Raw genomic sequence first — 21,217 nt, forward strand, 5'->3', positions numbered from 1 at the left:
GAACTTCTGAGCATCCTCCTTTGCACAACACAACCTTGTGAAACCCCCCCGCCACGTCACCAGGCAGGTCATTCTGTGAGTGCAAAATTTAAGAGGCACCCCCCACCCCCACTCCCCAGCATCGCTCCCTAGTGTCAGACTAAGAGTACAAAAATCTTTAAAAAAAAAAAAAAAAGTGGCAACACAAAACCACAGTTTCTTGTTTTGGCAACCAGAGCTCCAATGAGAAGAAAAGCTTTCGTCTCCTACCCCCAGAAAGCAGAAGCACAGAAAGCATTCTGGGAGCTCTCTGCCTCTTGTTCCTCAGGGACCCCGGCCCAGCCAGTTCAGGAAGACCCTCTGGGAGTCTGAGAGTGACCCGTCTTTGTCCTGTCCTGGTATTCAAATCCTGGCTTTCCTACACACTGACTGTAGGTGGCCCCGGGCAGGTCACCAGCCTGCTCTGTGTCTCAGTTTCCCCCTCTGTTTAATGGGCACAGTATAGCAGCTGCTGCCTCATGGAGGAACGGGGAGCCCTTTCTCTCATCAGAGAGCCAAGGGGAGCCCTTCAGGGGTCTGCTGACCACCCCCGACACAGGAGTCTCTCTGCCCATCCACCCAGGCTGGATGACACATCCTTTAGGAAAGCCATTGGCAGCTGTCCCCAAAGGCAGCCTCCTTGACTTGTAGGTGGAGACCCCAAACCAATATAAGCATGAGGCAAGTGGGTTCAAGGATCACATGGCCTCTTTTTAAGGAGGAAGACTTTGAGCCCCAAAAAGACCAACTCTTCTGCCCCCCAATGCTGCACATCCCCTCAAAAAGCTACCAGAGCATTCTGGGCACCTACTGTGTGCCTGGCACAGTGCTAACAGCGATAACCTCAGGCTCACTGGAAATGCAAACTTTCCTCTATGAGGCAGCAGCTGCTATACTGTGCTCATTATGCAGATAGGGAAACTGAGACACGGAGCAGGCTGGTGACCTGCCCAGGGACACCTACAGGCAGTGTGGAGTAAAGCCAGGGTTTGAACACCAGCAGCCTGGCTCCAGAGCCCCAACCTCAACCCTCACGCCATAAAGAGACAGGGAGTACAGAGCAGGAACCCAGCAGCCTGATATTTCCATTCTTCTAAGCTGCGCCCGTTCTGCGGAAGAGACAGGCGTCACAGAGGGGAAGTAACCAGAGGAAGCCCAGGCAGAGGGTAAGGGTCACACAGACCTGGGTTCAAATCCCAGTTCTGCCACCTCCATAAGTCACGAGTCAAGCCCTTTATAAGCCAGAGGCAGTCTGCGAAGTGGCTGCAGACATGAGTTCCAGGGAAGGCAGCTATCTACATGAACAGCTCACTTAAACTATCTTTGCCTCAGCTTCTTCATCTGCCAATGGGGATAAGACAGCACTTCCTTCACAGGGGTACTGGAAAGATCAAATGAATGGATAGAAGGGTAAGAAATGAATCAGTGTCAGCCCCTACACAGTAATGACAGGCAGTAATATCACTGTCATTATCCGTATTAACAAGAGTATACCCGATGCACCTAAAACTGCCAGAGCTTCTAAAGGCTGAGACCCAAGGTTCTCAAAATCCGAGGCATCTTCTCCTGCCACCTCTAGAGGGTCCTCCAAGAGAGATCCAGCATCAATACGAGAGGGCTGTCCTTCCCTTCCCATGGCTCTTCAATAAACAGATAGAAAATATGGCACCAAAGTCATCAGGCCCCACTGGAGATAAGGGAGGAAGTGCAAACCAACTCCTGAAGGAGGTAAGGAGAGACGGGGAGATTCTGGAGGAGCCTGAGAGCCCCCAAACCCAGAACCAAACAAAACCACTAGTTCTGGAATGTAGATGGTTAAAAGGAAATTCACCCAGAGTTCCTGTCCTCCTTTCAGTAACGACTCAGATCTCATTTCCTCCAGGCAGCCCTCCCTGACTACTCCTGCTTGCTGGCTACTAGAATCCTATAATCCTAATCATCTGTAATCTTTAAGTATCATATAACAATTAATTATAATAACTCATATTTAGAATTGCCTTACAACCTGCTAGGCAATGTTCTAAGTGCTTTATATATATATTAATATAATTCACTTATCCTCTTCAAAACCCTATAAGATGTACTATCATTCTCCATTTACAGATGAGGAAAGTGAGGTTCAGAGAGGTTATGCCACTTGCCTAAGGTCACAGAGCCCAAGGACCTGACCCCCAGCAGTCTGGCTCCAGAGCTCAACCTCATACTTGGATTTCTGGAAACACTCATATATTGCCACCCTTGGCTAGAACATGCCCTTCTCCAGCACAGAAACTTAAGACCTGGTTTTTCTGCATTTCCCATAATGCGCAGTTTACCACAGAGGCTTCACTTCTACTGGCAAGGGGACCTTAAAACGAGGGACTCAAGGAGGCCAGGGCAGCCCTTTGAGACCTGCCTCTGCCACATGGAATTAAAAGCAAGGAGGGATTACCCAACATTTCTTCCAAGCAGGAACAGTCCCTCAGTAAGTATAACATAAAGGCTGGGAGGAGGGAGTGGGAAGACAGGAGAGATTCACAGCCTGCAGGCTGCCAGCCTGGCTGCCATGGAAAGCCTTGGTAATTAGCAGTTCGTGAAGCTCCAAGCCCTGGGTTTTCAAAACTGAAAGACCTTGGGTTGTTTGGGGACTGTTTTTGAGAAAGCAAAACAAGAGAGGTCTCCTGCAGCTCACAGCTGAGGTACAGCTGATCAAGTTACACAATCAATCCGTTTGCTGGCACAAGCTTGGGGACACCCAAAAAGACAAGGCAGAAAGAAAGCCTGGCTTCCCCTCCCTGCCTCTGACAAGTGGAGAAACTGAGGCCAGGACAGGTGCGAGAGTGATCCAAGATGTCAACGTCAGAACCAGCTCATCTCAAAACAGACGGGGCAGTCCAAAAGAAAGAAAAAGGATGAATTCAGCAGATTCAAAGTGTCAAGGTGATGATATGGAAGTGTAGAAGTCTTTTATCTTTTTCCTGTTCTTTTTTAATAAGAAGAATGACTCTAATCAATTTCCATTATTTCAGTTTCCTTGGACTCTACACGTGGACAATTTAAAACCACGGTGAACCCAAACACCATCTCCTCTTCTGAAAGGCACCACACCATCCAGGGCAAGGATGTGGGAGTACTGGGTATCTTTTCTTCCCCATTAATGTAAAAACTGGCTTGTCTTTGCTCTTTCTCTTCCAGACTAAGAAGCAGGGAGTGGCTCAGAAGGAGAAGTGAGGAGTTCCCTGGAAGCTGACATTGCTCAGAGACACCAGGACTGCCTACATCTTTAATTCAGAAACTGCCAGCTTAAAACTGAGCAGATTTTTTTTTTTCTCTTTTTTTCTGTGAGAGAGGGAGGGATGGGAAAGAAATGCCAATCCTGCTTCATTCTCATAGGCTTTTCTAGAAGGGTCCTTCAGCCAAAAGGTTTTCAATGCCTCCGCACAACTCTCCACCACCACCCCCCTCAACACACACACACACACACACACACACACACACACACACACACACACCCCTCCTTTCACAGAGAGAAGGGCTCCATCCTCCTGGAGTTAAAACTCAGACCTCACACAGCCTCGGCTGCACCCCTAAGCCACAGGGGATCCCAGAGGATGCCAGAGCCTCCCTCTTTCCCCGGGGAGACTGGGAACTGCAGGGCCTGGTTTCTGAAGGAACCACCAACTGCCCCCTCTGCCCGCTGCCCCCCAGCCATTCCTGCACCAGGATTAAAAGACTTCCTAGAGCAGAGAAGGGAGTAAATGAGGTCCCAGCAGGAGGCTGGGAGATTAAAGCCCTGCCAGTCTCCTAACTTCCAGCCAGGCTGCCTCAGACCCACCCCCTCCACCCCCTAGCCACTTTTCTCACTTCCTAGGACGGTAGGGAAGTGGCCCCTTCCTCCCTCTCACAGACTAAAAAAAAAAGAAGAAGAAGAAAGAGAAGAAACGACAACAACAACAAAGAAATGCAGTACAGAACAGACTGCCCTGGTTCAAAATCCAGTATCCCCGGTTAAACAGCTGTTTGATTCTGGGCAAGTTACTCAGACCCTCTGGAGCTAAAAAATCCTCCCATCTGAAAAATGAGGGAGGTATTCGTCCCTACTTCGTGGGCCACTTGGGAAGGTCCAACCTTCTCACGACACACGTAGGCGCCTGGCACATAATAAGCGCTCAGTTATTTTATAGAATCTGATGCCAGTGGTTTGGCAACTTGAGGTTGGGGGTGGAGGGGGATGGGATGGAACCGGCGAGTCGTGAGTTTGAAACCCACTGTCCCCCAGCCCCAGCAAATGCGTGTGCGTGGGAAAGAGGAGTCCTACCGGGGGGCTTTGGCGACCTCTGTTCCTGCTCCAGGCTTTGGGTTTTATCCTACTCTGCGGGGCGCGCAGGGATGCTGGGCTCGCGGATTTCCAGGGTCCGTCCTAGATGAGTAGTCCGCGGTGCACTAGGTGGCCAAGAAATCCCCGTTGGGGGGGAAGGTGGCAAAAACGCAGGAGCCCGAGCTCTCGGCGCCTGGGTCCCAAAGACCCTGCCTCACGGATTTAACTAATTTTAAAACTATTTGAAACGGGGCGCCGGGGGTAGAAAAAAAGACAAAAGGGCAGAGTATGGGGCGGGGGGGACGGAGTGCAGGAGACCCCGGGTTGGGGCTGGACCGCTGGCCCGCAAGAGAGGCGACAGCCCAGCTCCGGAGCAGCCCTATCATCCCAACGGCTCTGCGCGCCCCGCGGGATGCCTCTGAGGCGATCCTCGCGAACCCCTCCCCGGGGACCGTGGCCACAGGTTGTGGGGACCCACGCCGGAGCCCACCCCCACCCCCGCCGATCTCCGCAGCAGGGCTGGCGGCCGGAGCGGAGACTGTCCCCGCGATCCCCCGGGGGCGACACTCACCGACTGCAAGAAGCGCAAGGTGCCCACGTAGTCCCTCTCGGTGCCCAAGATCTCGTTGAGGACACAGAGGCGGAGGCGCAGCTGGCGCTCCGACTCCCGGGCGGCTGTACAGGGGCCGGAGTTGGGCGCAGCGGCGCCGTGAGCCAGGGGGTCCGGCGGGGCACTGTCCCCAGCCCCGTCGCCACCGGGATCGCGGCCGCCGGACACCTCCATCCTAGCGCGGCCGCGCGGCACCAGCTCCTTCCCCCGGCGCGGAGATCGCGCAGAGCGGCGACTCAGGCGTCCAGGCGCCCCATCCCGGACGGGGCGCGCCGGCGGGCCGGGCTCAGCGGCGGGCCCGGCGCATGGCGCGGCGGGCGGGCTGGCGGGCGGGTTGGCGGGCGGGCCTGAGGGCGGGCGGCCCGGGCGGGGGGCGGAGGCAGCGCGCGGAGGCCGGACGAGGGGCGGGAGGGGGCCGGCCCTCGGGGCTCCGGGACGGCGGGCCCCGCCGCCCAGGGAGCGTCGGCCAAGTGCCACGCCGCGCCGCGGCCGCACAGGCGCTCCGCGCGCGCCCCGCTCCCCCTGGAGACGCGGCGCGGCTACGTCGGAAGCTCGGCTCAACCCGAGCCGGACCACCGGGCTTCTCGGGTGAGAGTCTTCCGCTCGCGGCCCCGCGGAGCCTTGAGGCGCCGAAGCAGTGCGGCCGGCTCCCCAGCTCTGCGCCGGGACGCGTGGCGCCCGGCTCCCCGCCCGCCGCGGGCTACGCCACTCCCACCCCGACACACGCGACCCCCGCCGCGCGCAGCACGCGCGCGCAGGGCCGGCTGCCGCTCCGGCTGAGTCAACACCCGCCTGGGGAAGCTGGCGGCAGGGCCGCTCGGGAGCAAGCCCGCCTCGCCTCGCCGCGCTCACCCCTAGCGGCCCCCGAAAAAGGCTGCCAACCTTGCCCGCTGCCCTCGGGCGCTCCCACGACCTTGGGAAGGAAGACGCGCGGCTCGGCTCTCTCCTTCTCTCTCTTACCCCCTCTTCTCTCTTTCCTCTTCCTTCCTGCCTTTTCTTTTTCTCTCTTTATAACTTCTGTGCCCCCCACCCCGACCCCCAGAGATGAGCCTGCCCCTTCCAACCTTTCCCAGAGGAAATTATCTGCTCTAGTGACAGCTGCTCTGACCGAGCCCACCCCCCATTCCTCCGCGACCCCCACCCCCCAATAATGCCTTGGGAAACCCTGCTGCCAGTCTAGGCTGCTCTGTGTGACCTTGATCGTCAGCGAAGTGCTCGACAAATGTCCTCACCTGCCTCACAGGAAGATGCGAAGGGAAGATCACCCTGGGGGCTGTTCAGGTTAAAACCCCAGCTCCCACCCTGGCTAGTTTCTTTGGGTGACCTTGCCCTGGTTTCCTTGACTCAAGAGCCTCGATGTTCTCATCTGGACAATGGGAATGACCGTGGTACCTAGCTCATGGGGTTCTATACAGGGTTATGTGTTAATCCATAGGGGCTACTTGGAACAATGTCCCGCAGGTGAAAGTTCTCTGTTCGTGTTTCTTGATTAATATTGTAGGTATGAGCAGCCCTCTTAGCCCGGCCCCACTCTCCAAACTGTCCTCACAGTTCCTGACCTGCCCCTCTTCTGGACCCAGAGATTGTCTTGTCTGTGTGTAGATTGGCTGATTCAGGTATCAATAGTATCCCCCTGTAGGCTGTAATCATCCTTTGGGCTGTTCCAAACACCCAGGATTATTCTCCCAGTGGCTTCTGGGTAAATACTGCAGGTGCCTAAGGACACAGGGAGAAAGTAAGGTGGCTTATGCCCTCTCTGAGCTGCTTCTTTTTGATCTTGGACAAGGCGATGCTTGATCTGGGCCTTGAATGAGTTACGTTCCCCTGGACACAGAGTCAAGGGTATGAGGTAGATGAGCCTGCCAGGTTTGGGGAGTGGAGTCAGTTGTGTCCAAAAGGTGACCAGCTCCCTTGGAAAGAGGTCTCTGGAGTGACTGCTGTGTGATCTTCACCTGGTCACAGCACCTCTCTGATCCTCAATTGGCTTGTCTTTAATCCTTCTACCCCCAAAGAGAGAGGATAGTGGGAATACCCTGGCTTTGGAATGAAACTGACTTGACTTCCCTGGTGGCGTAGACAGTAAAGCATCTGCCTACAATGCGGGAGACCCGGGTTCAATCCCTGGGTCGGGAAGATCCTCTAAAGAAGGAAATGGCAACCCACTCCAGTATTCTCGCCTGGGAAAATCCTATGGATGGAGATGGGGAAGAGAAAGGCAGTCCCATGGACAGAGATGGGGTAGGGGAAAGGGGAAGGCAATGTCTGGAGACATTTCTGGTTGTCACTGGGGAGGGAGTACGGCTGGCAAGCAGTGGGTACATCATGCCTCTGCATGCCCTACAACATATGGGATGGTCCCCGGTAACTAAGAATTATCTGGCCCCAAATGTCACTTTTCTGAGGTTGAGAAAACATGGCTTTCCAGGTGTGTTTTTCTTCTTTTTCTTACAATGACTCCCATTTTACAGAACAGGCAACTGAGGTTCAGAGAGGTGAAATGTCTTGACCAAGGTCACCTAGTCAGTTAGATCTGGAGCTGGGAAACCAATGCAAGTGAAAGTAAAAGTGAAGTTGCTCAATCGTGTCCGACTCTTTGTGACCCCATGGACCATACAGTCTATGAAATCCTCCAGGCCAGAAAGCTGGAGTAGGTAGCCTTTCCCTTCCCCAGGGGATCTTCCCAACCCAGGGATCGAATCCAGGTCTCCCACGTTACAGGCAGATTCCTTACCAGCTGAGCCACAAGGGAAGCCCAAGAATACTGGAGTTGGTAGCCTATCCCTTCCCCAGAGGATCTTCCTGACCCAGGAATCAACCCAGGGTCTCCTGCATTGCAGGCAGGTTCTTTACTACCTGAGCTACCAGGGAAGCACTCCAGAAGTAAAGGCTTTTATTTATTCAATTCTTGCATTGAGTACTGAATCTACTCGGATGCATTCAGCTCACGGAGGAGAAAATGGGCTACTGATGGGTTAAGTCATACGGTGTTTACAGTGTTAGTCGCCCAGTTGTGTCCAGCTCTTTGCGACCCATAAGACGTTGTTTATTTAACAAGAGGTCCCAAGGAGAGGTTGGCTTCTCAGCCTGGTTCAGGACTTGGTGACTTCATCAAGGACCAAGGCACCAGCGACCCTGCAGTCCTCATCATGGTGGCTTTTCTTCCAACGTTTGGAGCCTCACAGTCACAACATGGCTGCTGTATCCACCACATCGCTTGCTAACACCACTCCAAAGCAGGAAAGGAAAGAAGAGGATAAAGGGCCTCTCTCTTATCAAACTTTCTCCAAAGCCCTCAGCAAGCAGGCTCTCCCTTACACCTCATAGGCCAGACTGGGACACGTGACCACCTTTAAATAGTCCTTGACCAGGAGCGAGGTTGTAACCATCAACTTAAAACAATCCTGCTCCATCTCCTGAGACATGGCTGCCTGAACAGCTTGGGGTTCTGAAGCGTCTGGGACTTCCCTGGCAGTCTAATGGTTAAGACTCCACGCTCCCCTTTCAGGGAGCACGGGTTCGATCCCTCTTTGGGGAACTAAGATCCCGCATGGTGCAGCCAAAAAAAAAAAAAGAGAAAGTGAGGTGTCCGCCACAAGCACCTACGAAGTTCTGCACATGGAAGGAGGTGCTGGGACCATGGAAGTCAGCAAGACATAACCATTCAGGCCCCCCTGGAGCTGACCTCACACCAGGAAGGGGAGCAGACAGTGAGGCATTCAACAAAGAAAGACAGCAAGTTCCTTCTGTCATTCATTCAAGTGTTTATTGAAGACCTACTGTGCGCCAGGCTGGGCTACAGCAGTGACTACAGTGGATAAGGTTCCTTCCCTCCTGGTGTTTCCAGATCAGAGCAGGAGGAGAAAAGCAATAACCAGATTAGCAATCCATCAATAAATAAACAAATCAACGGATCCTTTCAACTTTTCCAGAGTTGTTTGGTGGCACCTCCAGGCTTCTGCCTCAGGTCACTGCCTGCCCAGGTCTCATTACTCAGATAGAGAGCTCGGCGCTCGTGTGATCAGTGGGGACTCCCTTAGTCCAGGGCTGGCCGCCTCCCAGCTAAACCTGGCGCAGAGCAGCTCGCTGAACCGAACGTGACTAAGGAATCACAAGCGAAGGGAGGTTTCCTTTTTCTCTCCCTGTTTCAGTCTGACCTCTCCTCCCTTCTTCCTCATCACTTGCACCCCTCCCATCCAGGATGTTCAGCTAGAAGCCCCTTAGATCCCTGTCTGTCTCCAGGGCAGGTCCTGACATCAGCTCTAGCTGGGAACATTCACCAAAAGAAGGGAGAGAAAGGAGGAAGAAAAAAAAATTTCAGTTTAGCAAAAAAAAAAAAAAGTGACGGTAATAATAGGGGAATTCTCTCCTACAGGGACAACTTTAGAATTTCTGTCACTGTGTACTTCAAAAATAGTGGGAAATACCATTTCGTTTCTGTTGCATAAGTTTCACGGTCGTGCGGAAGAAGTGAATGGTGCTTAGAAACATCACACAGAGTTCCTTATTCCCTAATGAGACGCTCTCAGATTCTGTGGGCTCAGGATTTGGGCTTCCCTTGTAGATCAGTTGGTAAAGAATGTGTCTTCAGTGCAGGAGACCCGGTTCAGTTCCTGGGTCAGGAAGATCCCCTGGAGAAGGAAATGGCAACCCACTCCTGTATTCTTGCCTGGAGAATCCCATGGACAGAGGAACCTGGCGGGCTACAGTACATGAGGTCACAAGAGTCGGACACGACTGAGTGACTAACAACAACCAACAGGATCTGAAGGCCACGCCTGCTTCCCAAGCTCTGCTTTTAAAAATGATAGTAATTAAGAGAAAGCAAGGGGTGGATTTTTTCGTTTTATTTACCCATCTCTTTCTTTTTGGCTGTGCTGGGTCTTGATTACTGCACGGGCTTTCCTCTAGTTGTGGCGAGCAGGAGCTACTCTTCCTTGTGGTGCATGGCCTTCTGGCTGTGGCGGCTTCTCTTGTTGCGGGGCACGGGCTCTCGCCAGAGCACGTGGACTTCAGCAGTTGCAGCTCCCGGGCTCTGGAGCCCTGACTCGGTCGTTATGACGCATGGGCTTAGTTGCTCATCGGTGTGTGGGATCTTCCCAGATCAGGGATTGAACCCGTGTCTCCTGCCTTGGCAGGCTGACTCTTTACCACTGAGCCACCAGGGAAGCCCCTGCTACTGCTGCTGCTAAGTCACTTCAGTTGTGTCCGACTCTGTGCGACCCCATAGATGGCAGCCCACCAGGCTCCCCCATCCCTGGGATTCTCCAGGCAAGAACACTGGAGTGGGTTGCCATTTCCTTCTCCAATGCATGAAAGTGAAAAGTGAAAGTGAAGTCACTCAGTTGTGTCCGACTCTTTGTGACCCCATGGACCGCAGCCCACCAGGCTCCTCAGTCCATGGGATTTTCTAGGCAAGAGTACTGGAGTGGGGTGCCATTGCTTTCTCTGAGGGAAGCCCCAAGGGGTGGTTTTTTCTCCATCCCAAGTTGAACAAGCCAGGTGAGAATCGCATTATCGGACTGTCCCAAATTGCCAATCATTCCCCAGATTCAAATGAGTTCTCAGTAAGTCAGGCTAGCTGCCCAGAGAATCTTTTCCCATTCCAAGCACCAAGAGCAGCCTTCTGAGACGAGGAGAGAGATGTCTCCACCCTTGGCATTGGACAGAACAGGTGGACACCCCCACCCAAGGCTGCACACGCAGGCTAGGGTTCACTTCTTCAGAGCAAAGCACAGTTCTCTTCCTGCTACTCTTAGTGGAGCCACCTGCAACTCCCCAAGTCAAAACTTGTCCAAAGAAACCCTTGCTTTTAGAAGCAGATATCTCCAGAAGGCTCTGGTTCAAGGTCTGATCTGAACGTAATAGATATTAGATTGATTCATGGTTCCAGCGCTTTGCCAAGTCATATTCCTTCTGAAAGCTTTGGAAATATAGCCTGGAGGAAAGAGAGAAGGAAATGCTTAGGACCTTCACTTCCGATCCTAGGTTGGCTGCTGACCTCGTCCTTTCCTTTCTCTCTAGACTTTGGACCTTGTAGCTCTAGAGACCAGCTGCTTGGGTTCAAATTCCAGCCCCACAGCTTCCTATTGTGTAACTGTGCAAGTGATTATCTCTTCCAGCTTTGATGCATCTATCTGTAAAATGAAACCAATAAGAGTTCCTACCTCACAGGGTTGTTTTGCGGATGAGTATACTTAATAACTTGAAAGTGCATGGGATGCTGCTGATACTCGATTGAGTATTAGTTATTATAACTGAGTGAAGCCATGATGCTTGGAGGTGTGGCAGCCCTATTGACACCATGAGGAAGCACATTGTTGATCATTTGAAGATGGCAGAAATGACAGATGGGAAGAAGCTAGATCATTGATGTCACTGAGCTCCTAAATTAACCAACTGTACAGCCATCCAACATCTGCACTTCTTGTATTCAGTTCAGTTCAGTCGCTCAGTCGTGTCCGACTCTTTGTGACCCCATGAATCGCAGCACGCCAGGCCTCCCTGTCCATCACCAACTCCCAGAGTTCACTCAGACTCAGGTCCATCGAGTCAGTGATGCCATCCAGCCATCTCATCCTCTGTCATCCCCTTCTCCTCCTGCCCCCAATCCCTCCCAGCATCATAGTCTTTTCCAATGAGTCAACTCTTCCTATGACGTGGCCAAAGTACTGGAGTTTCAGCTTTAGCATCATTCCTTCCAAAGAAATCCCAGGGCTGATCTCCTTCAGAATGGCCTGGTTGGATCTCCTTGCAGTCCAAGGGACTCTCAAGAGTCTTCTCCAACACCACAGTTCAAAAGCATCAATTCTTCGGCGCTCAGCCTTCTTCACAGTCCAACTCTTACATCCATACATGACCACAGGAAAAACCATGGCCTTGACTAGATGGACCTTAGTCGGCAAAGTAATGTCTCTGCTTTTGAATATGCTATCTAGGTTGGTCATAACTTTTCTTCCAAGGAGTAAGCGTCCTTTAATTTCATGGCTGCAATCACCATCTGCAGTGATTTTGGAGCCCCCCAAAATAAAGTCTGACACTGTTTCCACTGTTTCCCCACCTATTTCCCATGAAGTGATGGGACCGGATGCCATGATCTTCGTTTTCTGAACGTTGAGCTTTAGGTCAACTTTTTCACTCTCCTCTTTCACTTTCATCAAGAGACTTTTTAGTTCCTCTTCACTTTCTGCCATAAGGGTGGTGTCATCTGCATATCTGAGGTTATTGATACTTCTTGTATTAGGGTCACCTAATTCTTTGAAATAAGTATTTCCCACTTCCAATTTCTCTCTTAAAAGGCAGATGCCCCAGAGAGGACTGCTATTTGCCATATGCTTTTCCAATGAAGCAGAGATCTAAGATTCCTAACATGAAGCCTGGATTGGGGGTAAAAGTGAAGAAAAAGATTCAGAAATAGACTGGTGCATAAAAGGTAAATTCTACAACTTAGTCAAGCCTGGAGATTGACCTGGATAGTGTATCTTGAAATTCTGTAGCAAGAGATGCCAGATGGTTTCAGCAGACATACTGGACACACATTTATATGTCTGGGTTTTTTGGGGTTTTTTTGGTTTGTTTCCTGGACTCATTGCTCAAAAAATAGGGCTACCCAGTCCAAATCCAGACACCTGGCAATCTCAGTGGTAACTTTTACTGAAAACTGATGGTTTCCTCTTTAGCCAGCAGAAACACAAACAACCGCGCCCTCTCCAAGTGCCATTTATACTGTAGCCTGCCTTCCAGATATGCTGGGCAAATTCCATTCCTGGAACCTCTGCTGAAAGGGAGAAAGTTCTAATACCAACTGTTGCCTTTTATTTTTTGAGTCCTCACTATATATCAGGCACTATTTTTTACCATGTCTGTCTGGATACACATATATCCAAATAAATGTGTGGCAGCAGAGACTGGGAACTGGAATTTTGTTCCTTTTTCTGAGCCTCAGTTTCCTCATCTGTTAAATGCAGACATTAAGAATCCTGCTCTGCCAGCTCTACAAGGGAATATGAGGGCACAATGAGCTCTTACAGCCCCCAGAAATCTTGAAGAAAACACAAAAGATCCTTCTATAAAAGAAAGGACTTTCTTCCCCTACCACACAAATGGAGGTCCTCAGCAATGTGAAATGTACACAGACTCATAGAAAAGAAAAGAGAAGTTGTGGCAGAGAAAGAACTACATACAGGCCCATGCAGCAACGTGTGGATGAAGTTTTAAAACGTAATATGGAGCCAGCAAAGCCAGATATACAAAAGCACATTACATATGATTCCATTTACATGATGCTCAAAAGCATATTAAACCGCAGTACTTTGAGGTATACATTTGGATGGCAAAGCTATAAAGAAAAGAGTGTAACATTTACTGTACGTATCAAGGCAGAGGTTTCCTCCCAGACCAGGGAGTAGGAGTCTGGGATTTAGACGAGCCATACTGAGGCATGAGGGGTCTGGCAGTGTCATATTTCTTACGCTTGGTGATGATTTCACAAAGGCTCACTTTTTAATAAGTTATTACAATTTACATGTATTCTTTTATATTTTCTCTTTGTGTTCTCCATTTCATCTCTTAAAAATGAACCTTAAAAATTGGATACACATCTATGTTCATGCCCTTTGACCTAGTTATTCTCATTCAAGGAATCTGAACCACAGAAATAATCACACACTCACATAAACTTTGATTCACAGAGATGTTCACTGCAGTGTTACTTATAATAACTCATATTTGAAAAGACCTAAATCCCCACTTGGTTAGATATCATCGCCGACTCAATGGGCATGAACTTGAGCAAACTCCGGGAGGTAGTGGAGGACAGGGAAGCCTGGCGTGTTCCAGTCCGTGGAGTTGCAAAGAGTCAGACACAACCTCGTGACTCAACAGCAGCAACAACAACAAATTCTCACTTATAGATAAGTACTTAAATACATTATAGTATATCCACAATGTGGACAATTATTTAGCCATTTAAAAGTCTGCTGTCAAAGCCTATTTAATGAAACAGAAGCATGGTCAAGATACATGGATAAACAGGGAGGAAAAGAGTGGAGTAAATTACATATAGACTGTGATCCTAATATTGTCAATATGTCTTATGTATTCATAGCAAAAAAAGACAGGAAAGAAATGTACAAAAATAACAAAAGTAGTTACATGTGGGCAGTGGGATTATGGGTATTCATTTTCTTCTTTACACTTACATTTCCCAAATTTTCTACAATGGATGTACTGAATATATTACTTTTATTCTTTAATACATTGGTCCCCTTTTTTTTTTAATTTGGACCTCAGATGCACGCAGTTAGTTAACAACACTCTTTAGGCCATGCACACCGTCAATGACATCAGAGTATGGCCTCTATTTTATTTTCATTTATTTTTGCCTTCATCACCCATTTCTCCTCCTCCTTCCCCCCTCCCCACCCTCCCATGGACACCCACTTGGGTATATTTAAAGTGTGTTTTTTCTGCCCATCTGCCATACATTTATTTGGATATAAGTGTATCCAGATAGACATAGTAAAAATATATATATAAAGAGATAAAATGTTGTTTTATGGTTGCTTGTTTATAAGTTAAAGTTAGTTGCTCAGTCGTTTTCAACTCGTTGCGACCCCATGGATTGTAGCCCGCCAGGCTTCTCCGTCCATAGAATTTTCCAGACAAGAATACCAGAGGATCTTCTGGTATTTCCTTCTCCAGGGGATCTTCCTGACCCAGGGATTGAACCCAGGTCTTCAGCCTTGCAGGCAGACTCTACCATCTGAGTCACCAGGGAAGCCCAAAGGTTGTTTATAAATTTTTACATAAATGTTACAGGGTTACACATCCCATGCCATGTTACTTTTTTCACTCAACCTCTTTTTTTTTTCTTTCTTTTTTTTTTTGAGATCATTCCTTGTTGCTGTTTGTAAATATAACTTGTTACTTCCGACTGTTGCTTAGATTCCATTATGTGAATGTATCATGGTGGTAGATTGCTGGCTGTTCCCCAAATATGGTTTCCTGCTCCTCCAGGACACATGGAAGGACTACATTTCCCAGCTTCCCTTGCAGGGAGGCAGAGTCACCTAACAGCTTTAGCCCATAGATGCCAGGACATGCCATGTGTATCGCCTCCAGTCCTGGCCCTTAGAACCTCTCTCATGCCCTCTCCTCCATGCTCATTTCCCTTCTAAACTGACTGGGATGATGACCCCAGAGTGACCCCTCAGCCTGGATCTGAATGCCTGCATGGAGAGGAGACAGACCACCCACTGGTAACTTTCACCTTGGAACACCTTATTGAGCAAATAGTGAAATGTCCTTGGGGCCTGAGACCGCACATGCTCTATGGTCTGTTTATTACAGCTAATATTAACCCTAACCAGTGAAACTATGTTCTGCCCCTCCGTTTCCCAGTGCTAGAAACCACTGCAAACTCTGAAGCCACGTGTCGCAGACATGCTCCTGTCTATTTCCATTTGCGTCTGTGAGCAAGTATTTTTTAGGTTGTCAATCAGAACTGGAATTGCTGAGTCATCAGGTCTGTATGTTTCGCTTACCTTCGACCAAAGACATGGCAGAAGCATCCGGCTTGAGGGCATAGTGACAGCAGAGGTTTTGGTTTTCAGGTGTCTGAGCTCGGCAGGACCGTTCCAGGAGCCACCCCACAGAGTGGTTTGGGCACCATTCTTTGGGGTCTGGTTGCCAAGACTGACTTCCTGGGCACCCTTGAGATTCTGTGAGCTCCTTATAACCATTCATAAAATTCTAGTGCAGTTTCTCTTGTTTACAGCTGCAAGTCTGTGACCCACACTAAATTAGGAGCTAGCTAACGTTTGGGTAAAGGGCCCGTTAGTAAATACGTTAGGCTATCAGGGTTGTACAGTCTGTGTCACAACTATATGATTCTGCCACTGGAGTGCTAAGGGCAGCGAGAGACAATATGTAAATGAATGAGTGTGGATGTGTTCCAATAAAACTTTGTTTATACAAACAGTAACCTGCAGGCTGCAGTTTGCCAATCCTTGGGCTAGACTTAAAAAAAAAAATAGATCTCACCTTTCTCTAAATCTCTATGTAGACATTTATATCGTGTTTCTTGGTCTTGGCTCGTTGGGGTTTTGTTTGTTTGTTTAATATTTTTTTTATTTAGCTGCGCCAGGTCTCAGTTGGGGCACATGGGATCTTTACTCTCAGCATGCAGCATCTTCTCGGTGCAGCATGTGGGATCTCACTGCAGCACCCGGAACTGAACCCCAGCCCCTGCACTGGGAGAGTGGAGTCTTAGCCACTGGATCTTCTAGGAAGTCTTTTTTGCTTTCCCTTGAAATGGCCTTGGCTCCTTGGTAAGCGCCTCTCTTCAATCCCTTTTGGGGTCCCGCATAGAGTCTAACACATCGTCTTGCTTACAGTGGACTGATGGTATGAATCAAGGAGTGAATGCGTGAAAAAACGGATGACGTTGGTTTCGAGGTGGTCCTAATGAACAGCCCAGGCAAAGGCCCATCAGAACAGCAGCCAAGTGAAGACCACCTGTAGGACCGAAGTGCTGCCCCCGCAGCATCCAGTCCTGCTGCCTAGAGCCCACCCTCTGCCCCCCAAACCCCACACCCACCCAGCCAGACTTCATCCCACACCCCTGGTAGGCACCAGGTTAGGGGCCCAGTTTCCAAATTTCAGAAGCTAATGAAGAACAGTGGCAACTGTGGGGGACTCAGTTCTCCAAAGCAAATTGTGTTCCAGTGACTAATCCATCTTTCACTCTCGATATTTTTATTCATGCCGGCAGAAATGTGTATGAGTCACAGTTCCTGTTGGAGAATATTTTTTTAACGCATTATTGTGTGTGTATCTCCAGCCTGCAGACCTGCAAGATCTGGGTGCTGTTGGCAGGGGGCTAATGATTTCGGCAGCAACAACAAAAGCTGTCAAGTCACCCTAACCAGGACTCCTTCTCCCCACTGTCGTCAGCATCCAACAACAACAACAACAACAAAAAAAAAAAAAAAAACAGAAAAAAATAATTGATTCAACATCCAACTGAAGATGTGACCCATGGAGTACTGAGGCGGCCACAGACTTACACATTCTCCTACCAATACCTTTCCCTTCTTTTAAGACCCTGCTGAGTTTGGGACTGATAGGTATTAATACACATTGCTATATTTAAAATGGATAACCAACATGGTCCTGCTGTATAGCACAGGAAAACCTGCTCAGTGGTATGTGGCAGCCTGGATTGGGGAGAATGGATACATGTATATGTATGGCTAAGGCCCTTTGCTGTCCACCTGCACTCACAAAATTGTTAATCGGCTATACTCCAATATAAAATAAAAAGCTTTACACACACACACACACACACCAGGCCACAGCATCCCTTCCTTTCAGAAAGCCTTCTTGATTAATTTGATCTCAATGACCTTTTCCAAGTTCTAAAACCACTGTGATTTGTGACTCAAATCTCCCCATCTTCTGATCACTTTTCTGTCCTGCAGTGGATTCCTCCAGACTTCAATGCAGAAAATCCCTGTTCTACTCCTTTCAGCCAGCGTGTAGCATTCTTTCTGAAGTGTGAAGTCACTTCCACATGGGTGTACTCTCTCTCTCTCTCCAGCCTGGTGGGGTGGACACAGCTGATTTGGAAATCATAAAGAGATGAAGTCAGATTTCCACTTAGCTCCTCACTGGCTGTGTGACTTCACCTCTTGAAGCCTCATTTTCCACATCTATGGACGGGGATGATGTTGATAATCATGATAGCAGAATAAATATTGCTATTTCCTGAGCCCCTAGACTATGTGTTCAATACAAATAAGAGTTTTTATTTGTTTTGCTCACTGCTGTATCTCCAGGATCTATAACAGAGCCAGGAACTGTATAGGTACTCAACAAACATGTATTGAATAAATTAATAAATGGTTTCCCATACTTGCCTATACTATCCTCCCAGGAAGATCCATGGTCAACCTTGACTCTCTCCTTCCATATCCAGAACTCTCATCTCCCAAATCCCCTAGTTACTGTATTATTTAAGGTTTCTTAAGATGCAAGGGGCAGAAATCCAACTCAAAAAACAGTTCAAGCAAAACAGGGAACATATTGGCTTATGTAAGTAAGAAGTCTGCAGTACCTTCAGGAACAGCTGGATCTAGGGGCTGAAAGAAATAGACTGTTTCCCGGAAGTGCAGCTTGAAAGGCCATCTTATTAGAAGTGGGTCCTATGGCCAATCACCGACTCTCAACAGCCAGGTCTGGGTCACGTTTCTTCTTCCACTAGAGAGGCTAGGAGAGTGGGTCCTACTTGAACCTTACGGACTGAAACCAGGGAAAGAATGTTTCCAAAGGTCAAGCAGGGCCCTAGCACCAGAAAGAACAGAGGCAGAAACAAAGGACGAGGGAGACTTCTCCTGCCTCCAGTCTCACCAGCCTGCATTCCACCCTCTACCATTCTCTCAGGTTAACCTCCATAAAGGGCAGCTGTGACCCAGTCATTCCCTGGCTCAGGCACCTCCAGCGGCTCCCTACTGCTGACGGATGTAATTATGACTTGCTCAGCTTCATGTGGAAAGACCTCTGTAATATGATACCAGTCTGAGGAATCAGTAAGGAAGCTATTTTAAGAATCCAGAAAAGCAGTGGTAAAGCGTGGAGTTGGGTAGCAGCAGGGCGGAATGCAGGTATAAATTCCAGAAACATCCATCATTCCACTGCTCTCGTCAAAGCCAGCAATTTGGACCTCCAAGTCCAACCCTAGTGGCTATTTCTCCATCCTGATTTTACTCGATGACTCAGTAGCTCTCAGCACAGTGACGTCTCCCTCCTTTTAAAAACATTTTCTTAGCAGTAAATGCGAGGTGCCCTGCCCACCTCCCCCTCCCTTCCCCCATTCTCTTGCACGGCCACGTCCTACTGGCTTTCTCTGGTAATACGACTATATGCTCAGACCTAACCTTCTGAAGACTGACGATACCATTTTTGTAGAGAATAACCATCTCCCCTTCTCCCTATCAAAACTCCAAGTTTGGCCACCTCTGAAGACAATGAACCCCTTCCCACCTACAACAGGTAAATCTTAGGGGTGTTGCTGCTGCTGCTAAGTCACTTCAGTTGTGTCCGACCCTGTGCGACCCCATAGACGGCAGCCCACCAGGCTCCCTCGTCCCTGGGATTCTCCAGGCAAGGACACTGGAGTGGGTTGCCATTTCTTTCTCCAATGCATGAAAGTGAAAAGTGAAAAGTGAAAATGAAGTCACTCAGTCGTGTCCAACTCTTAGAGACCCCATGGGCTGCAGCCCACCAGGCTCCTCAGTCCATGGGATTTTCCAGGCAAGAATACTAGAGTGGGGTGCCATTGCCTTCTCTGAAATTTTAAGGAGTTTTAAGGAGTCTTAATCAATCATGAGGAACAGATATATGACACATCAGCCAATAAGACTTGATACAATAAGACTAAGGGCTGCAAGTTTTCTTCTCTCTTAAAACAAGACTCAGGAAAAAAAAAAAAAAGCATCTCTCTGTCCTTCTGATCTGTGGATGTTGCGTGAAGACGCCATGTCTGGAGCTCTGGCAGCTATATTGGGCCCATGAGGAGAGACTGTGCCATCACAGTGGATGGAAAGGACCTGGACCCTTAATACTGCTGTTAAGCCACTGAATTAACCAACCCTGAGACTGCCCTACATAAGGTCACGTTGTTTAAACCACCTTGAGTTGGGTCTTCATTCAGTTGTAGAAAAAAGTGTAGGTCACTCCAGACCCCATGTGTGAGGTGTTGATGGAACATCTTTCCAAGCAATCGTACAGGCACCTCAAAAATATGTCCCACTTGAACAAATTATCTGCCGTAGTCCCCAAAAACCTTATCCACTCTCCCCTAGATGGATGGCTTCTCCACCAATAGTCTCTCCCAGGAGACTCCAAATTCTAGAGACCTTTTCTCCTTTCTGCAGTCATTCCTTTAACCAAATCATATGCGCTGAGCACCTACTGTGTACTAGTCATTATCCTAAATGTAGGGGGGAAACAGTGAATAAGACAAAGTTTCACCTCTTGACGTTTATATTCTAGTCTGGGGAGAGCATAGCCCGTAATAGCTGAGAAATAAACAAGCCATTTTCATAGAGAAATACAAGAAGGCGTGTACCCAGATAGAGTGATGTGGGAAAACTCTCTGAAAGAAGTAATGATTAAGCTTAGATCTGAATGCTGAGCCAGAACCAACTCTATAAAGTGTGAAAATAGCTTCCTAGGCAGAAAAAATGCAAGCGCAAAGTCCCCAAGGTTGAACCACACTTGGAACATTCCAGGACAGCAAGGAGGCTGGTGAGGTGGGAACAATAATGAAAAGAGTAGTAGGCAATGAAGTCAGATTAGTAATGTGGAGACAGTCCACACGTGGATTTTATGCTAAGCACAGTGGGCACCTTGGGGAGGGATTTAAGCAAGGGCGTTTAAATCCATGACCTGATTCTGATTCAGGTTTTTAAATGGTCACACTGTTGGATGGAGAATAGCATGCAGTAATAAAAAATAATAACAATAAAAGATCATCACCAATCCTTTTCTAATACCTACTGCATACCAGCCACTGTTCTAAGCAATTTCCATATATTAATTCATTACCTCCTCATAACAATGGGAATGATTATGATGCCATTTTACAGATGAAGAAACTGAGGCAAAGAGAGGTAAGGTGATTTGCCCAGGGTCACACAGTGAGTAAATTAGAGGAGCCTGGATTGCATGAAACAGGGAGCCTAGCTAGAGGCTATGGTGTGTATGGTGAGTGGGGGTTGCCTAGCTTGAAAAAGGATAGATCAAGACTATAACATCAAGATAAGAAGAAAAGAACTTTCTGGTGGTATGCGCAATATCCTGTCTGTACCTTCTGATTCCCTCCTCCAGCAGGACTTTTCAGCAGCTGCCACAGCAAGACAGGTCACCGGCTCCTCAAGTCCTCCCTGCCCATTTTATGGATGGAGGTCTCCACCCCATCCCAATCCCCGTTATCCTGCAGCGCGGGCATCCTGTACATCTCACTTGACCACCTCCCCACAGCGCGCTGCTGCTGCTGCAACTGACTCGGGCCTCCTTGGTCTTGCCCTGCCCGTCCACAGCTTTGCCTGGATCCAAAGATAAAAAGCCGCCAAAAAACCAGAGAGGAGCACTTTGTAGACGCTCCCTGGGCCTCAGCAAAGCTTTTCTGGTGTTGCGGGAAGCAGAAAACAATGCCAGTGGCCCAGTGGCTCCTCGGCCAAAGACTGCAAACAAACTTGGTCCCAGTCCCGCCGCAGGCCTGAGCTCCCCGG

General features: G+C 49.0%; 1 protein-coding gene across 1 annotated transcript in view; it reads right to left on the reverse strand.

Moving 5' to 3' along the window:
* Positions 1-5,229, reverse strand: part of PREX1 (phosphatidylinositol-3,4,5-trisphosphate dependent Rac exchange factor 1) — a 178,927-nt gene extending 173,698 nt beyond the window's left edge. The window contains exon 1 of the mRNA XM_018057997.1: positions 4,887-5,229. Coding sequence (XP_017913486.1) covers positions 4,887-5,099 — 213 coding nt within the window. The 5' untranslated portion in view covers positions 5,100-5,229. The remainder of the gene's footprint in view (positions 1-4,886) is intronic.

The sequence above is a fragment of the Capra hircus genome, chromosome 13 (assembly GCF_001704415.2).
Source record: "Capra hircus breed San Clemente chromosome 13, ASM170441v1, whole genome shotgun sequence".
NCBI lineage: Eukaryota > Metazoa > Chordata > Mammalia > Artiodactyla > Bovidae > Capra > Capra hircus.